The 22,875-nt window shown below is 40.3% G+C and overlaps 2 protein-coding genes across 6 annotated transcripts in view; one reads left to right on the top strand and one right to left on the bottom strand.

The window, feature by feature from the left end:
• The window catches only part of ROCK2 (Rho associated coiled-coil containing protein kinase 2), a 108,636-nt gene extending 97,692 nt beyond the window's left edge, over positions 1 to 10,944 (top strand). For all 4 annotated transcript variants that reach the window (XM_027690250.1, XM_027690251.1, XM_027690254.1 and 1 more), the window contains one exon: positions 570 to 10,944. Coding sequence is in view for 1 of the 4 variants with exons in the window: in XM_027690254.1 (XP_027546055.1) it covers positions 570 to 573 (4 nt within the window). In the remaining 3 variants the exon portion in view is untranslated. The remainder of the gene's footprint in view (positions 1 to 569) is intronic.
• Positions 9,468 to 19,152, bottom strand: PQLC3 (PQ loop repeat containing 3). 2 transcript variants are annotated; one of them, XM_027690260.1, is made up of 7 exons: positions 18,901 to 19,152; positions 16,740 to 16,822; positions 16,226 to 16,295; positions 15,546 to 15,603; positions 14,272 to 14,392; positions 13,132 to 13,173; positions 9,468 to 11,244 (listed from the first exon to the last, which is right to left on the bottom strand). In XM_027690260.1, the coding sequence occupies exons 1-7, from the start codon at positions 19,041 to 19,043 to the stop codon at positions 11,156 to 11,158; spliced, it is 606 nt and encodes a 201-aa protein (XP_027546061.1). In that variant the 5' UTR covers positions 19,044 to 19,152; the 3' UTR covers positions 9,468 to 11,155. The 2 variants fall into 2 exon arrangements, with proteins under 2 accessions (XP_027546061.1, XP_027546060.1); XM_027690259.1 differs by lacking the exon at positions 9,468 to 11,244 and adding an exon at positions 11,252 to 12,534.
• Between the last annotated feature and the right edge of the window lie 3,723 nt (positions 19,153 to 22,875).

The following is a 22,875-nucleotide window of genomic DNA, read 5'->3' on the forward strand; positions in this document are numbered from 1 at the left end:
TCCCACGGCTTAATTGTGAATGCACTGGAAATAGCGTTACCTATTTTATAGATCTCAGTTTAATCATTTTATATGTTGATGCAATCTTACATTTACACAGAAAAAAACCTCTAAATGTTAAATGCCTAAGAATTCTTTCAAACAGTATGTGAGGTTTGTCTCAGCCATGTAAAAGGGGCGATGGCAGCAGCACTGAGGCTGCACCTCAGCTGTGCTCAGGGAACTGAGACACCAGCTCCTGTGGAATTAACCAGCTTAGTGTTCACAGTAACAAGCATTACGTTAATTAAATATACTGCATCTTTATGTATTAAAAGCTCACAAGTCACTAATCTTTTAGAAGTGACTATTACATTGTGCATATTGTACCCTCATATATTATAAGGGGGTTTAACTGATTTGGGATCGTAATGCCTAAGGATGTACTGTCCTTAAGTAACAATGCTGTTGGATGCATTTCTCCCAAGTATGATGATGAGCCCATCTTAAATTAAGACTTTGAAGAAGTATGTTTTTGTCAGATTTACATTTGTTGCATTTACTGACCAACGTTCCTGCTTCTTTTTCAGCTAACTGCTTTCCGTGAATGCAGACACGGTTCAAGGTGATAATTTTCTTCCCATTACAGCAAGACTGAAACATATCCCAAAATATATTAAAAATATATATTTTCTGAGAGATTGTGCTATATATATCAGAGGTTTACATTTTTGCTGCAATATAAATTACTAATCTCTGAGGGTTTTCCTGTATTCTCCCAAGTGACTGATCAATTGAGGAATGGTTGGCAAATAGTAAAAGGATATGTTAGGTAACCTTTTAAACTCTGTTCCACAAAAGCTTTCTTGGCAAGACACATACACTACATTTCATTAAAGGATCGAGAGGAATGAATATTAAAATGGAAGAAACTGACTTCTCAGCTTTTGTAAAGATGCCACCAGCACGTCTGCAAGTAGAACCGGAGGAAGATCCACCATAGTGATATAGACTGCATCTGTAAGAAGTGACCATTATACTGTGTATATATATTGTACTGTAATACTGCAAGAGGGTTTTAAAAATCTTTCCACTTTATTTTTTTATGCTTATTAATCAGATACCGTTACTTATTGCAGTTGCAACTATGCACTTGTATAAAGCCATACTGTTGAAGTTTATATCATTCATACACGTCTATCAGAAGCTGCATGTCAGTGTTCAGCAGCTAGTATAGGTTTGAAGTATATACTAATTTCAGCTATACGTCATCATGGGCAGTCCTGTTTTACCTGTCTAATTGCCTTAATTTAAACTTTTTTCAATTTTTTTTTGCCCATTCTTTCTATTTAAGGAAAAAGAAAGTTTACCGGCTCTTAGAATGCAATTTTGCTTTGTGGCAGAAAAAATAGTGCACTATTTTTACACCTAGTTAAGTATATCAATGTCAGCCTATTTTGAATGTATATCGACTGGTTTTAAGGGTGGAGAAGTGTTGGTTACAGAAACAATGTCGGAGAGCATTGGAATTACCAGACCATTTGCTTGTACATGTAACTGCTCATCCAGCCCTTTTTACGAACCTCAATACTAGTTATTGACTTATATTAACCCTCATTAAGTGCTATGAAACTTCATTTTGCCTTGTTTTTGCATACTCTCCTAGATGTGCTTTTTTTTTATTTCTGGAAAGAAAAAGAATCTGTGACTATTTTTACATTTCACAACACAATATCCAAGGACTGTCACAAACTTTAAGAAAAGTAAAACATACTGTAGATGTATTTTAAAGTTTTAATCTGGTTCTCTAGCACATAGCTGTAGGCATAGATAAATATTTCAGTAGTGTGTTTTGAGAACTGATAGCTGGGAAGAAAGGGCCTCAGAGGCACTTAATCTGACTTCTTTTTTTTTAACTTGGAGTTGTACAAAAAATATAATTTATGTGGGCTCATTCATGATGTGTTCATAATTATCCCAGGAAATGCATGTTTTATACAACTACAGTATGCGATGTTAAACATATTGACAGTAAAAAATATAGTCTCCTATTTGGTCTCTTTATATATATATAAATATATATATATTTAAAATATATATATATATAAAATATTGTGTGGGAGTGCAGTAATTTAAAATATGATCTAACACTTCAATGAAGGAGGACATTTCACTTTAAAATTTTGTTTGTTTTTGTTTTTTAAAGAGTGTTGAAATGTTTGGAAGGATAGGACCATGGTTTATTTAACACTATCATGAAAAGTGAACTTGGAAACACTGAAATACTGAAAATTAAAAAATATATTTACATTTTGTAACCTCTACTACAGTTCAGCTTAACAGAGCCAGAATGTATTCAGTCTTCTATTTATGCACTCACAAAGTAAAATGTTGTTTGTGAGTTCTTAAAATCGAAGCTAAAACTTTCATATCATTTTTTATTAGGTATTCTAACCCAGCGCACAGCTACAGTGTTTTTTCCCTGCTTGTTTTGATTTACAGAAGTACGGTATATTTTTAGGTAATGCAGATATGCATAGAGAACAACATTAAAAATGTATACAGTAAAACTGTTTCCATTCACTGAATGCATAAATATTTTATATATATATATAAAAAAATGTTACATTGTGGGAAGTTCTATCCTTTTCTGAATTGGAGAATATTATATATATATTTTTAAATAAACTATTTGAGTAAGGTAAAATAGTTCCTGAACTTGAGAAGCTGGTAATTAATTGAATTTAATTATAGAGGCAACTACTGCGGCAGACATGGGAAAGGCAAGGACAAAGCCTGTGTGAGGAGGGAGCACAGACTCCAGGGGAGCTGTTTGGCAGTTCCTCTGCTGCTGGGGCTGGATCCATTGCACTTTTCTCTCCCTGGCCTGCCCTCATTTACTGTTAATCCCTGGGGCCCTGTTAAGCCTGACATTTCAGGAAATGTACTATATTATAGTATTTACTGGCCCCAGTTTATACATTCTGTGCATTTATACATTACAGCAGGCTGTACTGAGATGGTGTCGTAGAGCAATACAGGCTGAGAGAGAGCACTGGAGGTCCTGTGCTCTGACCTCTTCCTCAGAGCAGGGCTAACTTAGCACCGGTTCCTCAAGGCCAGTGGTATGATGTGTATGAACCTTGATTTGTACACAGGACACAAAAGGCAAAGCTGCTCCTCTGTTCTTCTCACTTGTCCTGCTGTGAAATGCAAAGAACTCTTAAATGCCAATTCCTGGAGATTGTGTTGTTTCCTTATTGTCCAGTGGTGACCTTTTAACATTTTTGAGAGAAGGGTATATTCATGAACTAAAGCATATTTGTCTTGAAAGCCACAGATGTTTAAACACTTTCATTTTGTAACAGGGTTGTCCCAGCAAATGTCCTGTTGTCCCAGGACGTTTTTATGGCCTGAATGATTTATCTATAGAAAATTCTCTCACTGCAAGTCCTTTTGTTTCACAAGAGTAAACAAGTAGTATAGCCAAGCTGCAGATTAACCTTCTGGAAAAATCAGGGATCAAACTTGGATCCAGAAGCTTCAGACACTTGTAGGGAAGTTGCTCTTTAGTTCCCAATCCAGAAGCTCACCAGCAGAGAAGCTGGACAGGAAGACCCCGTTGGAGTTACTGTGTCAGTTGTCAGAAAGACCTTTCTGCAAGGAGATTTCCACTTCTGTCGTAGTTGTGTGCTGCAAATCCCTACTTCTAGTGGTTCCTGCCAAAGCGCAGCCCCTCCCAGCGCTGCCAGCAATCCAGCACCACGTCTGCTTTTACTAGAGGAAAGCTGTGGTTCTTGTGCTTCTGAGCATGGTTGATGCTGTAACCAAAATGTGACACAGACTCACATACCACATAGGACTTGGAAACATGCAAGAGGCCCATGGATCTCGGCACTCAGTGACCGGGGCCGGATTAAAAACATCACTGAAATTCCACTGCAAGTGTCCAGATCTCTTACTACCTCTTGATGGCACTGAACCTCCTACATTTTGACAGGCATTCAGTGGCTCTCTGAAGGCACCAAGGCCAGGAAAGCTGCCAGTGAAATTGTATGCTTTTTCTCTTTAGTTTCTCAGGCAATGTCAAGTGATCATGAGAAATTTGAGCATTTGTGTTTGTAATCTTATAATCTATTAGTTTCCCATCTAGCTTTGAGAGAATCATCCTTGGAAGAGGATTTATATATTTTGGTCTCAAGTGCCTTTACCCATCCTATGCTTGTGAGGTGATATTTAGGATGCTGCTGTGAAAAGGGGGAATGTATATGAAAACAAACTTCTTACCTGCATTGCTCTTACAAACTCTTACTGTCTCCTAATCCTGTTTCTGAGGCAGGTGAACATAACAGTACATGGTCTGCTTCAGTGAACTTGAGTATTTCAGTCTCTTTCACATTCCTGGATAGTTTGCCTTAGCATTGATGTTAAAGTAAGAATTAATTTATTTTATCATAGAATCAGAGACTATCTCAAGTTGGAAGGGACCCATAAGGATCATGGAGTCCAACTTCCTGCTCTTCACAGGACAACCTAAAACTAAATCATATGACTAACAGCATCATCCAGAGACTCCTTGAACTCTGACAGGCTTGCTGCCTTTTCAGTGCATTACAGTTTTTATGGACTGTCATCTCTGCACATAGTACACTTTAAATTGAAAAAATTATTTGTTATTTTTAAGATTAGCTTCTGAACCACTTAGGGTTTTATCAGCATCCCAAGGATCATGCAGTTTTTCCTACTGCTTAGTAGTATCCTTCATAAGAGTGGGAAGGAGTCTTCTTTTGGATCTCTGTAAAAGATGTTGATGGAGTGGTTCTGAAACTAGTTTGTGTTCTTGGTTGAAGTTGCCTGTCAAGTGGACAGGAATATACTCAGACATTCTCATCTGAGAAATGAGATGAGTCTATTGAGATATATGTGGCTGAAAAGAGCACCGTGGCTTAACACATCGAGCCTAATTGTCCCCAGAAACTACTGTAGTAAATGGAAAATCTCACACTAAAACCACAGCTCCAAGAAGTGAGGATGCAGAGGAACTGTAATTTATTGGCACAGGGATGCTGATTACCAGGCCTTGTTAATGAAGATTGGCGTTTGGAGTCTTTGCTCCTTTGTAGGAAGGAAGCATTGTTTTATAAAGGTAAGAAAGACACGTTACTGCTTGCTAATGGAAGGGTGAAGCCTTGGATTTGACTGCAGCTGGTTTTGCTCCAATAATCTTAACAGAAGCTCCAGGATAAAAGTGATCTTTCAAAAGGAAAGTCACAGTGAAAGGTAGCAAAATTTCAAAGTTATAAATGTACGTAGTTCCACATACTTTAAAGAAATCTGGAAACACAATGTCGCCCTGAAAAGAAAGAGCAGAGAGAACAGTAATTTCATTTGTTGGAGGAGCTACATAGAAATGCTTTCACAGACAAGACAACCGCATGTGATGCTTTGGTCTATTGCCCCATTTTGAGGTCGAGGCCTTCGGTGTTTGTTCAGATGTGAACCTGTTTGTATGTATACTCTTACACTGTGTACCAGTGGGCCTCGTAGGTCATCTAGTCCTTGTCATTTGTCATTGCTCTTTGGGGTGTTTTTTGCCCAGGATGCTATTGCAGCACTGGGTAAGCATGGCCACCCAATAAGAAGTACATCAGGCTTGTGAGATCACTGCCAATCCTCTTCCTTTGGGTCACCAACTGCTAAGACTTCAGGCACTGAATTGCCTTGGATATGTGCTACTTTTTATTAACAAGCGAACTGGTGGAAATGTTTTTTGGAGGTATCTGAGATATTAAATAACTTTTTTGAGGCTGAAGGAGCCAGGAGTCCCACTGTCTGAGCCCTGTTTCGTATCTGCTTGCCCTGGTGGTGTCTCTTGCCTCAGCTGTGTTCCACTTTCCAATAGGCTCTCAAAGCAGACCTTGCACATGGGTGCAGGTCTGGCTGCAGCTTCAGGACTTGCATTTATTTGCTGGATCCCATGGCCTCATGTGTCTGCATGATGGCCAGCATATTACAATCCTTATGTCCTGGGAGCCAACAGATTCAGTAGGATCTGTGTAGCCATTACCCCCCTCTGGAGTGATGGAAGGGCTAGATAAATATAACAAGGAGGCTCCCCTGCATGCTTCATATCCTGTTCAGAGCTACAGCAATGGGAGTTGTATTACTGGAAGATGGGCAAACATGCAAGCTTAAAAAAAAACAACAAAGCTGAGAGAGGAAAGTATCCTTGAGCTCAGAGTCCATGAGGACTGAAAGTTGTGCCAACAGTGCATATCATGGAAAAAAAATTTAAATCTCACAAGATAAATCACTCTCTTGAAAGTCAGACCAATGGAATCTGTATTTAGTCAGTTGCTCAAAGGTGAAAGAATTTCTTTACAGTAATTGGGTACTTAAAATATGCTTTATATGAGCTCAATTTGTGCTTCATTAGTGTCATGATTTACATGACAGAGAGGACGCTGAGGCATAGGATGTGTATTCTTCCGTTTATGATTTTCATATAATATGAGTCAGGTCAGCATCTTGGTATTGCTGGCCAGAGCCTCCAAATTCCAAAGCAGAATTCCTGTACATCGCAGAGCAGGCATATGCACCGATGACTTGCAATTACAATAAGGTGGTAAGTAGAATTGATTTTCAGCATGGAGCCACGTTGCTATTCAGTTTAAATCAGAATTATCATTAGCTAACTTCTCTTGTCACATTTTAGGCTGGTGCAGGTTCTGTTCTTTACATCACTTTCCAGAATACTTGACAGATAAAACAAGATGTCTGTCCACTTAACGTTCCCTCCCTGTGAGTTGGTGATAGCACATAATGCACAGAAGTACTTGTTTAGGCTACTGACAATTTAAGACAGTTAGGAGCTGAAATAATGAAACAAAACAGGGTGTTAACAAAATTGTGACAGGTATTTAAATTGTCTTTCAGGTATCCCCAATTAAATTTTATCACAAGTATCATTTAAAAAGCCTCTTGTTTTACCCCTGGTCCAAAGCTGGGTTATTTTTCAAGACAGAGATGGTGTTTGCCCCAAACCACTTCCAGTGTAGAATGGAATAGCTGACATCTTTAACTTGAAAATATCTGTATGTCTATCTTGCCATCAGGTAGGAAATACCTGAGGTCCATCAGGACTCAGGTCTCTTGAGACTGCCAAGGTCTTGCAATTGGATCCATCTCAAGTGATGAGCTGTCACATTCTTAGGTGATGTTTACTGTGGTTCCCAGACACCTGTTTGACCTCAACAGCTATCATCTCCAAGAACTCTGAAGCATCCTGGAGAACTCTGGCTCAAAATCAAGCATATTAAAATTCAGTACAAATCAAGAACTTAATAACATCTTATTTTAAGATTTTTTTTCAGCTTTCTCACCTTCCAAACTGAGACATCCTCAAAGCATTATTATTGATGAAGGCAACATTTTATGTTCTGCTTAATACATAAATATGAATTCCAAGTATCGAAGAATTTGGTAGGGAGTGGAACAAACCAGCCTGAAGAGAATTTGGAGGGGAGTAATTATTATTTATCATCGGAGAAAATACATGGCTGGCAAACTACCTCATTTGAGTTGATCTCCACATCTGTGTAGCTTTTCATTTATAATAGTTCCTCCTGTGGGCTCTCTGGGGTTAATTCCTCCCCCCCCCGCCTTACATATGTCCCTAAATAGATAACGATTGTTTGGTGGAGGATACCTCATTTAAAGAAGTGAATGAAGCCATTCTGCAAGTTCTAAGCTGATTGGGACTGTTCAGCTAATTGTGAATTACTTCCTCCAGAGAGTCAAAATACACTAAAATCCACCTTCGGAGCTACAGTGGTTGGGAGCATTGCTGCCTTCCCGTCCCACTCCTTTCTCTCCTCTTTTAATAGATTAGATTAGCAGAGTCAGGATAGGGAGCAGATACGTGCACAGCATAAGCCAGTGAGAGAGGCTTGGGGGTCAGGCAGGGACAAGGACTCCTGAGCAGTCCAAGCAACAGCATCCTTTGCTGGATTAGAGTAGCACAAAGAAACACATCTTCGTGCAGTTTTACTCTGCACAAAATGCCCTGTGTTAGGAAGGCCCAGAGGGTGGGGGAGAGGATGGTTTTGCACGTGTGTTTGATGTTCCTGTTCACTGAGGACAGTTCAGAAAAAGTAAACAATGTGCATCTTACACTGTTCACATCCTCACTTTCAGGCATGCAGCCTGCTGTCTCTGGAGTCACATCCTCATTCCTTCCTCTGGATAGTAAATCTGGTAAATGTTTTTCTCTCTCATACAGTTAAAGTGAGCTTGTAGCTTACCTGCTGCCAAATGCCCAGTCACAGTTCATCAAATCCACAGCTGGAGATGTTTGGAGTTGTTCAGTGGACTGTACTGGAATTCAGAGCTTGTCTTTTCACAGGCAAGGAAACAAACTTTTTGAAAGCCCTGACAGGGCCCAGGTTTTGTCAGCCAGGACAGGACAGGCTGTGTTACCTTGTGAGCGTGTTGTGAACTGGTGCAATTAGACACGGAGTGTGTAATTCCACACTCACACAGCATCTGTGAATGGAGCTTTATTACTTCCAGTCCTGTGAATAAAAGTGGCTTACTGGCTTACACCCACTGCAATAAATCCAAGCAGCTTTCCCTGCCTGCCTTTGACTCACTCCTGCATTAGGCAGCAACCAATTTGTGTCCACCCCGATACTGATGAATGACAAGTTTAACAAGATTTATCCTCCTTGTGTATCTTGTCTAAAGCTGCTGCCTTTAATCCAGCCACTGAGAAGATTATGCTTTACATACTGGAAAACACAGGGTCAGTGCTTTCGTGGGGCTTGTCCAGAACTGGAATGTATGTCTGCTTATGAAAGTGAAGGAAATTACTCTCTGGGAGGAAAAAAAAAGTGTGTAAAACTATTAACTGCTACTGTCTGATTTGTTCCGTATCTCTTGCAACTTAAATGAGAACTCATGGTCCAGCTTTCCAAGTCCACAAAATTACTTTACCTTAGCTCGTGAATTACCCAGCTTTGTTTCTTTTCCTCAGTCTTTTTTTTCACACAGGCTTCTAAGGAGATTTATTCAAAATATGTTACGTATCCTATTAAGAACTTTCTTAAATGCGTTTTCAGCATTTTATGATGAAAAAAACCAAATTAAGGTGCTGATTCTCAAACCAAAAATGCAGCAGCTTCACTTTGCTGCAGCATCACTCAGGAGTATGAAACATGTCAATAACAGAGGGGGTTTGAACTCCATCCAAATCTTTCTCTATCAAGAAGAGGCTTTAATTTAAAAAAAAATTAAGTGTGTTTCTTTTTTTCATTTTAAGATGCTGGAGCTCTTTAGCATTTGACAGGTTAATATTCAGTCTGATGCTTCAAATAATTAGGGTAAAAGCTGCCCATTTATGACCTGTAATGAATATTTCATTTTCTCTCCATATATGAAAACAATAAAAAAATCAAATGCAATGAAAATGAACTGTAAGAATGACATTATCAATCTTGAAGAATAGCATTTATTAATATCACCTGAAAAATGTACCACATGCCACCTGCCACCATTTAGACCACTTCAGATACTTTATACAGCTTTAGTAAAATCAGTAACAGAATGTTTACAGTTAATCTCTCAACCAACATAGAAAGATTTAAATATTTTATTATAGCAGTAAAAATGCTCATCTTTGACTTGCCCTCAATAATGTGAGATACCTGAAATCTAGATCCACAGACACACCTCTTCCCACCCCTTCCCATTCTAAAAACAAAGTAGCTGTTTCTGATGGTGAAAGTCCCAGTCTGATTGCTGAATGTTCACTGGTGGAAACATCTGCTTTTGCACGTCCTGCTCCTCCCCAAGAGTCCCACAATGTAGCACGTTGCAAAGAAAACCTGCCTCAAATGTAGTCAATGCAATCTTCCCATAGTTTTTAGGAGTGTTGGGATCAAGGGTGCCTTGGTTTGTACATGCCAATGAACAGAAAACCGTAAGAAGTCTTTTGAAATTATGTATCTTTTCGAGAATGTAATGAGAAATGAAGGCAAGATATGTGATTACTAATGTAACTTTTGGTTTAGAAGGCATTACTTCCAAAGGCAAAATCCCATTAATAGTTCTCAAGAACACCCTTTTGCCCCTTTTTACTCTAAGTACTGCAAATTGATTAGAATCTCTGAAGTAAAAATTTAAGTGAAGTCTATGTTCTTCAGTACACTTTAGCACAGACAGGCCAAAAACTAATGAACCACAGAGCAGTATCACCAAAAACTGACCAACCATGGGAGATGAGTCTGCTGAGATGCATCAAGGTGCACATGTAGCCAGGTCACTGTCAGTATGGATTGTGTTTGGGGATTCTGGATATCGGTTCAGGAACTTCTGCTGGAACACCATTTTTAACTGTTGGTCAGTTTCATTAATTCCCATACATTCTAGTCTCTGATGTTCCCAAAACAGTATGTTCAGTGAATGAGAGCTCAGGTTGGAAAAGAAGAATTTATAGTTGAGTTTCTGCTCTTATCCAATAAAAACTGAGTATACTGAAGAAAGTGACCAAGGGTATCCTGTATCAGCTGTGTAAATTGTACTATTTAAGTGTTGCATGTAAGTGTTACAATCCCAACTGGATTTGTGACTTAGTAAAAGACATTTAGAACCTTATTTTGGATTGGGCCTTGACTCAGATTTTCTTCATCCTAAAATACAGATAGTTAATGTCGAACTAACTGAGTTGCTTGCAAGACAAACATCTGTTGTGGTTTTTCAGTCTTGCAGCAGAAAGACAAGTCGGTATGTTGGTACAAAATAGATCATGTATAACTGAAGAAAACTGCTTATATATAACCAGAAAGTACTGAAGTTATATAAGAATATATAAACATCTAATTACAAAATACGTTGTAGTAAAAAAATCCAGAGAAAATGTGATATTAGTGAAACTTGTCTGAAATGACCAATAAAAATATGCTGCTTGAATTAAGTATCTTATCAAAATTATTTCTTAGATAAAGTAAGCATGAAGGTACTATACTGTAAGAACTGTACATACCATAAGTATGCTAAGGGGTAAATATTAGGCTTGAGAGAGACAGGGAGCTTCCTCAACCTTTGTTCTGTTCTTCAAGCTTAATTGTAGGTTTGGGTTTTTTTTCATGGTAATGATATGTGTGTTAATCAGTATCTTCTAATCAGACTTTTTAGTCTTCCTGTAGTGCAGGATTGTGGCTGTGACCCAAATATTGAGAATGAGCATGGTTATGAAACGGATGAGAACTAAAAGGGAAAAAAAATATTGTAAGCATTAATCAAAAAAAACCCAACTGCTGTTATTTTCACAGGACAAGTTGTTTTGTAAACCTTTGCTGGTGTACAGACAGGCTGGTTCCTATTCTGCAACTCTTTTCAGCCAATTAGTTTTAATTACTATGTTCAGGAACCCAGAAATTCTGAGTGTAAATACAACAGAAAAGAGCATTTAGCACTTAATCGCTTGCAGTGATATCTGAAAATGATACACTGCAGTACATTTAATTATTTTCTAACAAAGCCAGGAGAGTAGTACAAGTGTGAGTAGCCTCATATAAATTCTTATTTACACCAAAAGCTAAACTCAGAGTTGCAGATCACGTCCTTTAGAGTTGCACGTGTTGTTTATAATAAAGGGATTATTCTCTATTGCCATCTGTTAAGTGTAGCCATTGGGGAGACAGGAAATACCATTATCTGTCAGATTTTAATGATAGAAAATCTGACAACTGACAAGAAAATCAGTTTTTCAGTACCTTGATTAACTCAGCTTTTTTAAAATCCATAATAGGCATAGTACTTCTACCTGTGAGACCACAGTTTGAAGTACAGGTACGTCCAATGTCTATTTGGTAACTGGAATATTCACAGAAATGTACACAAAACTTTGTTTCAGAAGTATGAGATATTTGACAGTTATGTACATGTGGATGTTACAAGTTAACTGGAAACATTTTCCATTAGAGCAGCACAGCATCAATGTTTGCTGCTGTCTCTTCCCTGTTCCAAAGTGGGTGATGCTGGGTTTTATACAGCAGCTTTACCCAGAGCCAGCTTTACTCTCCTGGTGTTTCCTCCCTCCCCGCAGTGAACTTCTCTCACTTCTCTCTGTGTGTGTAGCTGCAGGCGAGGTGAGCTCAGTACCTGACCCTGACTAAATTCCTGCACGTGCATTCTGCCAAATTTTTAGTGATCCAGTTAACATCATGGCCCCATGAACTCCTTACTCTGGCAAAAAGAAAACAGCAAGCATGGGGGTGGAAATGGGGGATTGAAATGGGACTTCTTTTCCAGTGAAAGAGCTGCTTGAAATGCTTGTAAAGCTGCGGCCTTACTGTGCTGCTTAAAGAGGATAAAATTCATTCAAATGATGCTTCTGATGAAACAGCGGTTTTGAACGAGAACAAGGAACCACCAGATGAAGCACAAAGGAATTTTGTTACTGTTCTTGCATCCACCAAGTCTTGATTTTAAACCATTTATTGAAAAATCTGTTGCACTCCCTAGCTCTCGCAGTTTTCTCAGGATGGTAAGAAGCTGTTAAATAAATTTACTTCATAATTAAATCAGCTGCAAATCATATATTTTAAGTCAATTTTTGTGAGTTTCTTACCAGCCTACCATTTCATTTTCAGCCTGCCAAACATTTCTGAATGTTGTGCCTAAAACTATTCATATACTAAGCTGAACTTCAGCTTTCTAGAAGAATTTTTAATTCAGAAAGCCCTCAATATGAAAAGGAAGCACTTACTATTTGAAAAGTTCATTCAACTACTACAGAGTTTTAAGTTGTTTTTTTTTTTTTTAAATAGTAAAGATTTTTAATGCCTTACTCTGCTATTTTTAGAATTAATTTTATAGTGCTTTTGCCTCTTGAAAAAAATAATATCTTTTGGACCAGTTGTACCATGTGATAAGTATGAGCAGTTTTTTGTGGTTTGTTTTTTTTTCTTGATGTATTTTCCTGATTTGTAATCTTGTGCTACTTTTTTTGGCAACTCCTTCCCTTACCATGCTAACCCACCATGTTCATGGTTTGTTCTTCTGCGACCTTTTAGCTGTTTTACAAACGACCTAAAAACTACTGTGGCAGCTGTTCCCTTGGAAAGGCAAGCAGTTCCAAACTTTACTCACCTGCGAGATCATTTGTAGTCACTACAGTTGTAAATATTCTTGCTGTAAATTGAATGAATTCTGATCAGTGGAACACATATGACACATTTACAATTTTAAAAAATTATGAAATATCTATTTTTCAACAGAGGGTAATCTTGCATGAAAATATACACTGTACAGATATTCCCACTTCTAGTACATCCAACTCTTCACTATTTTAGCTTCAGAGATCATGCTCTCAAAGGTGAGTGGCAATGTATTAAGGGTCTTTTTCAATGAGAAAATCACAGATACAATTAGAACTTTTATATCTGTATCTATCACATAGATACAGATTGAATGTGGCCAGAGGATACTGCTTTTCTTTCTGTTCAGCCCCTCCTTCAGTAGTTGACAGTGACTTACACCCACAATCAAGTAACTTAACCATCGTGAATGTCCACATGTGTGCTTTCAGCCTTCTGCAAATACAAGGAAATCAACTTTCTTTCCCACAATGGACCTAAACATTAATTAGTTCACATTTGCATCAGACTAAAAGCATTTATATTGTTCAGCAAACATACCAAAACTTCTAATTATTCACTTTCATGTGGAAATAGATCCAGCATCACTGTGTTTTATAGTGAGAATATTTGAAACAAGTTTTGTGAAAACAAGAAAGGCACTGGCACTTCTGACAAAAAGCTGTAGAACTGTTCATACAGACCACTGGGGAATTACCACTGTTCTTAAATTCTCCGTCCAGAAATGCAATTACATGTAGCCACAGAGTTAATGGTATTTATCAGTAAGTGTGTACTTATTTATAGGTAACTTCAAAATTAGCATTGCCTGATTGTCTAACTCAAATGTTAGCACCTTTTCATGCTGGATCACTAGTAATTTTATTAAATCCTAGAACATGGAAATCTTTTCTTCATAAAGACAGCCTTTCAGTTATTTCAACTCAGGTTCTCTTGGCCATATTCATGTGGGTTTTAAGTCACTGGTTTATATCACTAGTGTCAAAGATAAAACTTGATTTCAAGAGATTTCAAGAGTCTCAGGAGTCAGCATCAAGGGAAACTCAGGCAAGATCTTTACCTATAAGTAAATACCTATGGAAAGAGGCATTAGGAGAACTCAGTACTTCACACCAAGTTGCCCATGGCTTACTTGCACAGGTGTATGCAGACATACTCCAGGTCAAGGCACTCACTTGTCCGGAATCTTTAGTCTGCCAGAGACACCGCAGCTGAACCAGCTTACTGGCTGCGCTGATGAACGTGCACAGGTTCTGAAAAGCAGGTAAAAAAAAAAGAGAAAGAACCTCTGCTATTGTATTATCTGGACAGAACTAGCTTTTTCACTTAGAATAAATGCCAGTATTTGGCAACCCAAGTGCTTTGGTTCTTACTAAGGAACAGTGAAGCAAAAACTGGAAGTTGCCAGAAACAAGGGACTGATTTCTGAGGTACTGCCCAGCAAGAGGCTCAAAGAGCATGACAGTTGCTACTGTTGCTGGCAAATGCTTGATAGAGGCAAATACAACAAAAAGCAAAGAAACAAAAAAAGCTTCTCAACCTGCTCAATAAAACTGTTTATGAAAGTTAGCTAAAATGGGACTGATCTAGTCTAAACAGCAAGGTTGATTCAGACCATCTGTTACCACTATGTCTGGCAAACCAAACCATAAAGGAATGAGAAAACTGACAAGAATGTGCGGAAAATTAGTCCAATTGGAGGGAAAAATAATAACAGGAATGCACTATTCACTCTGTCACTCTTTTAAAGGGGATTCTGCAAAAGCAGCAGGTAGAGAGCACCTCCACACAGGCCTTTGTGCCATGCCCAGATTTCCCTTGCAAGTAAGGTTTGGAGTTGGGCTTAGAAGTTTTTATCCCCATTTGTATCATCTTTTGCACTAGCAACTCCAGTTCATCTCAACTATGTTTTTACTTTCTCTCTTCTGGTAAAAGGAGAAAAGACCATCTTTAACCTATGTAGGCATTATCAGATGGTATTTTTCTTGCAAAATTGTAGGACTGAAGGGGAAAAATTATTTCACATGCCCTGTTCCAAATGCTTTGACTGATGGTCCATTCTCTTCCTGTTGTGTTAAAGGTTTATTGGTTGGGATTATGACATTAGGACTAAAGTGGCAATAGAATTTCAACATCTTAAGCGTCTCCTAGTTTTAATTAAGGCACCACCAATTAGCAACTTTACCTTAGAACATACCTTTTTTTTTACCAGAGTCTCTATTGCCACTGATGTTTTCCAGCAACTCACAGAAGAGAGAATCAGTTGAAAACTGGTTGGTTGTTCTGAAAGCTCAAGTTGTCCTTATTCCAATGACAAATATTAGGAGAGATTCCACTGATAAAGACTTCCAGAAAAAAAGTAATTTCATATGAAGACCTACTTTCAAATAATCATGCAGCACTTACCATGGCCAGGTCTATTATCCACTTCCGCAGTGTTAGCATGTACCAGCCCCCCCAGAATCTTACATTAAGTTAAGTTTCATAGCACTGAAAATTCTAGGATACAAAGTTCTCAAAACTGCCTAAGGAATTATATATTTTTTTAAACATCTGGAAACAATCTTATAGAAACTTTGTAACAGACTATACAATCCAGATAAAACATATTAAGCACTGGTTGAAACATTAAGTGTTCCTATTTTTCACACTGTCTTCAGTTGAGCAGTTGCCTGTAGTTTCTCAAAACTTGCTCCAAAGCACAAGATTTGAGATTTAAACTGAAGTCCTATATAAAAAAAAACAAACACTCCTATCTTCATCATAGCAAGTATAATGTGCATGGGTGGGAATCAAAGAAAAAAGATTTGTCATTTCTACTCTGCATCCCTAGCAAAGATGTAAAATAAGAACTGGGTTTACTCTTTATCAGTTGGTAGTCTTCTAAAGCAAAGCTACATACGAAGCTTACTTCCTGTGGAGATTTACTGTGATCCGAGAAATCAGCATGTGAATGTGGAGCGCACATTGAGGAGTGGCTGAAAATGATTTACAACAGTAGCACAAAACAAATGATGACATAGCTGCTATGCAAAGAACTATCAAACAACTCACATAAACCAAAACTCCCAGATACCAAAGGATACATAACTGCAAAGAACAAAGCTCGTTTCATTTTTCCAAAGAAATGGAGAATGCACAGAAGGAGAATGACATCTGAAATAAACAAAAGATAGCTCATCACAGAAGGGACTGGCAGGGCCCAAACGCAATCCTAGACAGTTCCACTGGGCACCATGTCTATGGCAACTCCTTTCTTACAGGCTCTGTCTCTCAAATGTGCTTAATGTCCAAAACACTGCAAGCTCCAAAATAAAGCTTTTCATCAAGTCTGGAGTGTTTAAAACGTTTCTCTCCCATATGGAAGTACTGGAAAAAGGATGCGCTTATACTGCAACTCTGTGTAATAATTAGGTCTTTCTCCTCTACCTTACCATCTATTTTAATGAAATTTATAAGAAATCAATTTTATTTGAGATGTTCACTCCCTCTTCCTCCCAACTCCAGCATCACTGCAGTGGAGTACTGTACCTACATGCAGAGCCTGGGAGTGCTGAATGAGCCCTGTTTCATTTCCAAAACATGGTTTTAAAAAATTACCTTGTGCAATGATGATGGGATATTCCAGGTATGTCTGCAGAGGGTAACCATAGTAGATCTGGTACCTCAGAAACACAACGAAGCTGAACAGAGAGATACAAAACAAGGTGACTGCATGAAGGGACACGGCAGCGCCTTCACAACTTTTTACTGTTTTGGTGGTGCCAAAAGGCACCAGACAGCCCCTGCTGTCAAACTGATCAAACAAATTTGGGCACAAAGTGCAAGCCTGATCATTCTGTAGTCTATTTCTGCAACCCTCAAATAGAATAAGATGTAGAGAGCTGCACACACTTCTCATTGAGGTCTTTATGGCAGAGTGTGTAAGGCATAATTTTATTAATTACAACTGATGAGAAAGAAAGAAAGGCTTCCAGACCTAGGAAATACCTTCTCTTTGCAAGAGCCCTGGCACCTCTAGGATAATTCAGATTTATTTATGACTGTAGTTCAATCTCTACATTAAGCAAGTTTTACAGGAGTAGAAAACATCTTCCAAGCTGTCTAGACTATACTCTTAAGAGACTGCCCAGTGTAGCTCTACTAGTCAGACTGAGAGTCTGTTCCTAAGTGCACCAAACAATAGCAATTCTCCTTCCTGCCAATCCAAAACAGAGTATCTGAAAAGAATGGAACTTTTATAATGTTTTCTCTACTTTCCACTCTCCTGCAAGTCCATGGGGTTAGACAGAAAATTCATGGCTGCACAGAGGAAACAGAAAGGACTGTGAGGACAATTTTATGTAAGGAAAAATTTATGGTTTCCAGGGTAGAAAGATGACACAAGGAACAGCCTGCCTTGTAAGAAACTGTTTCTTACAGTATTCAGAATTTAAATATTTGAACTTCCTTGTTATAAAGTCAAATCAGACTCCTTGCCATCAGCACCATGCTTATCTATCACCCCTCTGCCTTGTCATTGCATGCTGACTCTGCAGAACCATCCCAGCTTGCACCAGTAGTCCCAAAGCTCCCTGCAACCGGACTCAAAGTCTTTAAAAGCCGCAGGATAAATAGTCTACTAAATAAACAAACAGTCCCAATAAATGTTTCAAAGAAGACCCACACTGCAGTGGTGTGGGTACCATGGTTATCACACAGGTGCTTAGGACACATTTATGGCTTCACCATGCTCATCTGAAACATTATTTACAAAGCTTTTTTAATGCACACGAATGATTTTAAAATGCTGCAACCACTTTCTGGCTGGAGCTGTGGGGTCACTAATTGCTGGAACTAGAATTTACTTAATTAACTCTGAGATGTCCATACACCTAAACACCAGACCGGGACCAGCAGCTGTGCCCCTGCCTGAAGACATGTCACAGGTGAGTTCAGAAACAACATGCCAGTTTTGTGAGGGGATTTTTCTGAATAAAAAGCCCTGTTTTAGCCTGGTGCAGGGAGCTAGCAGCCATCTGGCTGGATGTTCTGCCCACCTCCATCCATCGGTTTGGCCAACATGAGGCTCTTCAAGGTATTTACTCTCACTTGTACCTACATCTGAATGTGCATGCACAAAGTTTATTTATTTTTCATTCCATACAATCCTCTTTAGGCAAGATGTAATAAGCCTAACCCATGTAAGCTTATTACAGGCTGACAGGTCTTTGGAGTTTGACACGGCTTATAATTTTCCTAAAGAATGATTATGTTTTACTGATTTGGGTGAGGGGAACCTGTCTGACAAGTACAACCTGCGCCACAGGGCACACGGGCCACTCAATAGCCCAAACACATGGCTTGCTCCCTCAGCAGCTCTCATCTCCAGCGACACGCGTCGTATAGGACAAGTTATAAAAGCCGTTGCCCTTTAAAGGACAGCACGGAATCACTTTAGAAACAGGAAGTTCCTTCTCCAAAGTCTCTCTGGGCTCTCCTAGAGAGGGCTGGCCCCGAGCGCCGAACGGAGCGATGTAACACCGAGGCAGCGGGGTGTGCTCGCTGCCCCTCGAGCCGCCCCTCAAGCGCCCTCACGCCTGGCCCGAGCCGCGCCGGAAGGAATTAATCCCTGGCTGCTGCAGCAGCGCGGCCGCAGCGCCCCGGACCCCCGGCCGAGGGGATCCGCGGCCCCAGCGCTTCCTCCCGCCGCGCCCCCGCACCCACTGCCCAGATCGGGGGGAACACGCCGCGTCGTCCCCGTGTGCCCCCGCCGCCTTACCCGGCCAGCTCCAGGAGCAGGCTGCTCACGCTGAGCCCCCGCGCCGACCCGGCCTGCAACACTGCCGCCAGCTGCGGCAGCTTGATCACGGCACACACCGCCCATGTGCTCCAGTGCGCCACGTCCAGCACCGTCAGCGCCATCCCGGGCACAGGGAACCCGCCGTGCGGCGTGACGGGCGGGGTATGGCGGGGAGCCCGCCAGGGACGGGGAGCCTGTGACGGGGTGTGGCGGGGAGCCCGCCCGGGACGGGGAGCCTGTGACGGGGTGTGGCGGGGAGCCCGCCAGGGACGGGGAGCCCGTGGAAGGGTGTGGAGGGGAGCCCGCCCGGGACGGGGAGCCCGTGGAAGGGTGTGGCGGGGAGCCCGCCCGGGACGGGGATCCTGTGGCGGGGAGCCCGCCCGGGACGGTCACGCCGGCGCCGGGGCGGCCGTCACGGAGCGCTAATGGCGCCCAGGGCGCGGGGAGGCAGAGCTGGACCCGGCGGCGGCATCGCCGGTGCCCTCGGGAGGGGCAGGGCTCCGGTCACCCCCGTCCCAGTGGTGCCGAACGCTGCCCGGGAGGAGCTCTCGGGCCGCTGGTTGAGGCCTCCCCACGTCGAACTCCGTCAGTGTCGGGGCTGAGACACGTTCCGCTTCAGATTCAGATTGTTGGTCTTGGAATGATTCTTTGTTACCTTAAACAACATCCCCAGAACAGTGATCTTGTGATGCTATGTTGGCCATGGGCCGTGTTCGCCCGGGAGCAGGTTCAGCCCCGGGGTGGAGCTGCAGGCTAGACCTCAGTTTTCTCCCCCAACGTGGAGTCTCGAGTGCTCCAGCGGCCGTGTTTTTCAGGTCACGCTGTCTGGGTCTAATTCCCGCAGCAGGGATGGCACAGTTCTGACAGTAGCACTTTCATTTTTACAGGAAAAAAAGCTAAGCAAATTTAAAAGTGCCTGAATGGAGAACTTGTCAGAGTATCAAAGATAGAGCAGCTTCCCTGGAACATACACCTACCCACCATACACAGTTATCCACAAAAATAGTAAAGCACGGGTTTTAGAGCTTTCGTACTTACCAACTTGTCAGAACTAAATATGAGTGGTTATCCAAGGCATTTACGTTTGTACTGATCCCACACATACAGAATCTTGGCTCTTTCATGCCTGTATATTGCCAGGACTACTACGATGTCAAAATCACACCATTAATCCTGAGTTTTACCTAGAGCATAATTGCTTTGAAATGATGGGTTATTTGCAGACATAACATTTCTTGTTTTTCATTTTAATGAAAGTTGCATTTCAGTATGACTAATAGTTCTTAAAATGGCTTAAAAGAAGTTTATTATTGCACTTATTTCACATTCCCTTAGTGGTATTTTAAAACAGTATTACTAATTCTTAATTTGTAAATCATGTCTGTGTAATTCAGTCATAAAAGGAAGAAGTACGACTGCATGAAATCTCAAAACTCTTGATTGAAATAAATACCACCCCCCCAATACAGAGTTTTAGTTTAAAAACTGTGTTTCTGTTAATATAACTCAAAGTAATCAAGCTTTTCAAAGTCAGTAAACTAAAAGAAGAAAAGAAAATTTGAATTTCCCTTAAAATAATAACTGTTCCAAGATTTTCTTGATAAACTGAGTCCTCAGCCTTGTGGGAGTATTATGTACTTGAAACAGAGTTGGGAAATGCATCATACAAGATGAAGTTATCTCATTTAAAATTGGGTCTGAGGTGTAGATGTGTCTGTCATTTCAGATAATCTGAGAATAATAGACCAATATTTAAGGTAGAAGTTGTGTATTTTCACTACTGTGTGGATGCTGATCCAAAAAGTGACGTAAAATTATCAATAATGTGCAATGTCTTATATCTTACTTGAGTAATCAAGAAGCTGAACTGACTTCAAACTCTTAAGCAGGTCCATGAGCCTATTTTATTCAACTGTTTTTAAATTTAATAGGACATTAAGAATGTAGTTTTAGTTAGCATTTCACCTTTTTAAAAAATACATCCTGCTTTGCATTGCAAGCAGTCAGTTAAGCAGAATGATTTACCATCCTTCCCCTGTCTGTGTAATGATCCTGCTCTGCATCTGTTCACTGGCCATGTAAGTAGCAGCTTAGGGAAGGAACAGACATCGCAGTGCTGGGCAGCCCTGTTCAAGGTTACAACAAAAAAATTTAATCTATGAAGAATATAAGAAATTCTTCCTATTGTGTTTAAATTATTTAGTTCTACATCAAATTTCAGCAGTTTCAGCAGAATGCAGAACCATTTGAAATTGCAAGTCAGTGAATAAAATTATAACATTTGAGTCTCCAGTGCAGATTTCCTGTTCCACAGCAGATGGGCAGTGGTTTAACACTGCTGCATCTCAAATGGGAATGCATATGTTGAGTCCTATTGAAAATAAAACAGAGGAGGAAAATAATCTTTCTGTAGTAACCAGACAAAAAGCCAAACTAGATTTTTTTTCCAATTATGATGTTGGCTTATTATAGTTGAGTCTTTGAACAAAATAATGCCTTAAAATTTGTGGGTTTGCAAGGAATGCAGAGCGCACACTCTTGCTGGTTATTTCCACAGCCTACCGTGCTAACAGGGAATAGTTAATTTTATAGGTAATTGGTGTTTTAAGCTCTAGGTTAAAATAAAGGAGATTCCACAACTGAGGAACCTGTGGGGCGGAAGACAACCCATATAGGTAATGGCATATTATCTAAAACAACATGGCTAGCTAAAAGGTAGTACTGAAAGAGTGTAGAACACCAAACACAGATTTAGAAACCTAACCCAAAAACCTAACAAAGCCAAGGATCTGGGAGGAGCAAAAGAGAAGGAAAATATATTAACTAGTGTCTCTTCCAGAAAAACTACATTGAGCTTGTAGGCCAGAGAAGAGCTTGAGCTGTAGCTTTTAGATCTGGTACTAGTGTTGTTCTAGATCTGTGCTTACATCCATCTTACTCGAAGAGGCTCCAGTGAGAGTTGAAAGTGTGAGTACATGATGACAGCCCTTGGTAAGGAACTGGTGTGTGATGGCTCCTGCATTCTTGCTAAAGGTCTTAAGATTCTCCCAGAGTGTGCAAATGGATATGCCAGCACTGAGGAGCAGCTACAGTATAATCATGCTTATTCCAGCAATGAAGATCATCATCTCACCAGGTCTGAAACACCACCAGGTGCTGATTTCACTCTGCGGCTTTTATGGGGTTTTTAATGTATCCCTATGGTAACACAGTAGTAGTAATACTAGTTTCAGTCCATTTGGCTTTTAAGAGACATAATGGTGTAACTGCTAATAAGTCTCGTGATAATTGCAGATGGTTCTACAGTACATAGTTGGTTTGTTTTGTGTCCCTTTCTCAGCAATACCTGCAGCTGACATAAGAGTTACTGTATGATAATGGCCCATCTTCGCGAACGAAGATTTGGGGAAAGGTCTTTTACCTTTCCAGCCTGCGCAATGGATTTTTTAGGTGAGACACAGCCTGCGCTGAACTGAGCCCACCCTTTAATCCTAAGGTTCATCTGCCGGGGCCAAGCAAGCTTGGACAATGGCAGTGAGGTCCTCAGGACGTAGGTTTGTTTAGAGTGTCCTTCTCATAGATGGATGGCCACACAGGGCTAACGACCTCCATCAGGCCAGGAGACCGGGATTTGAACCCGTGGTCGCAGCAGTGAAAGTCCTGCACGCTAACCACTAGGCCACCAGGGGTCTCGTTACTGTATGAATAAATTTGTTAATTCACAGATCATATAAAATATATCCAGTGATGATAATTGGTCATTAGTAAATGGGCAAAGTGAACACACAGTTTGAAGCGATCAGGTCATGGAGTGAAAACAAATCTCATTATTTTTATAGTTATTGTACCAGTATATTTGCAGATTACTTCTTAATGCAATTTTTCAATCAGTATATGCCAACTGAGACTTTCCTCTGCCCATCCCCTGGGTCAATAGGCAGTTAAGAGAAATTT

The sequence above is a fragment of the Neopelma chrysocephalum genome, unplaced genomic scaffold, assembly GCF_003984885.1.
Source record: "Neopelma chrysocephalum unplaced genomic scaffold, ASM398488v2 Primary Assembly neopelma1_80b, whole genome shotgun sequence".
NCBI lineage: Eukaryota > Metazoa > Chordata > Aves > Passeriformes > Pipridae > Neopelma > Neopelma chrysocephalum.

Bases quoted from the DNA above. Each gene is read 5' to 3' on its own strand.
- PQLC3 (XM_027690259.1), bottom strand. From the start codon at position 19,043: ATGGCGCTGACGGTGCTGGACGTGGCGCACTGGAGCACATGGGCGGTG. The intron at 14,393-15,545 runs GTAAGTGCTGCA...CCTGCTTTTCAG, and splicing joins GGATAATAGACCTGGCCATG to AACCTGTGCACGTTCATCAG. The intron at 12,535-13,131 runs GTGAGTAAAGTT...TTTATTTAACAG, and splicing joins GACTACAAATGATCTCGCAG to CTTCTTACCATCCTGAGAAA.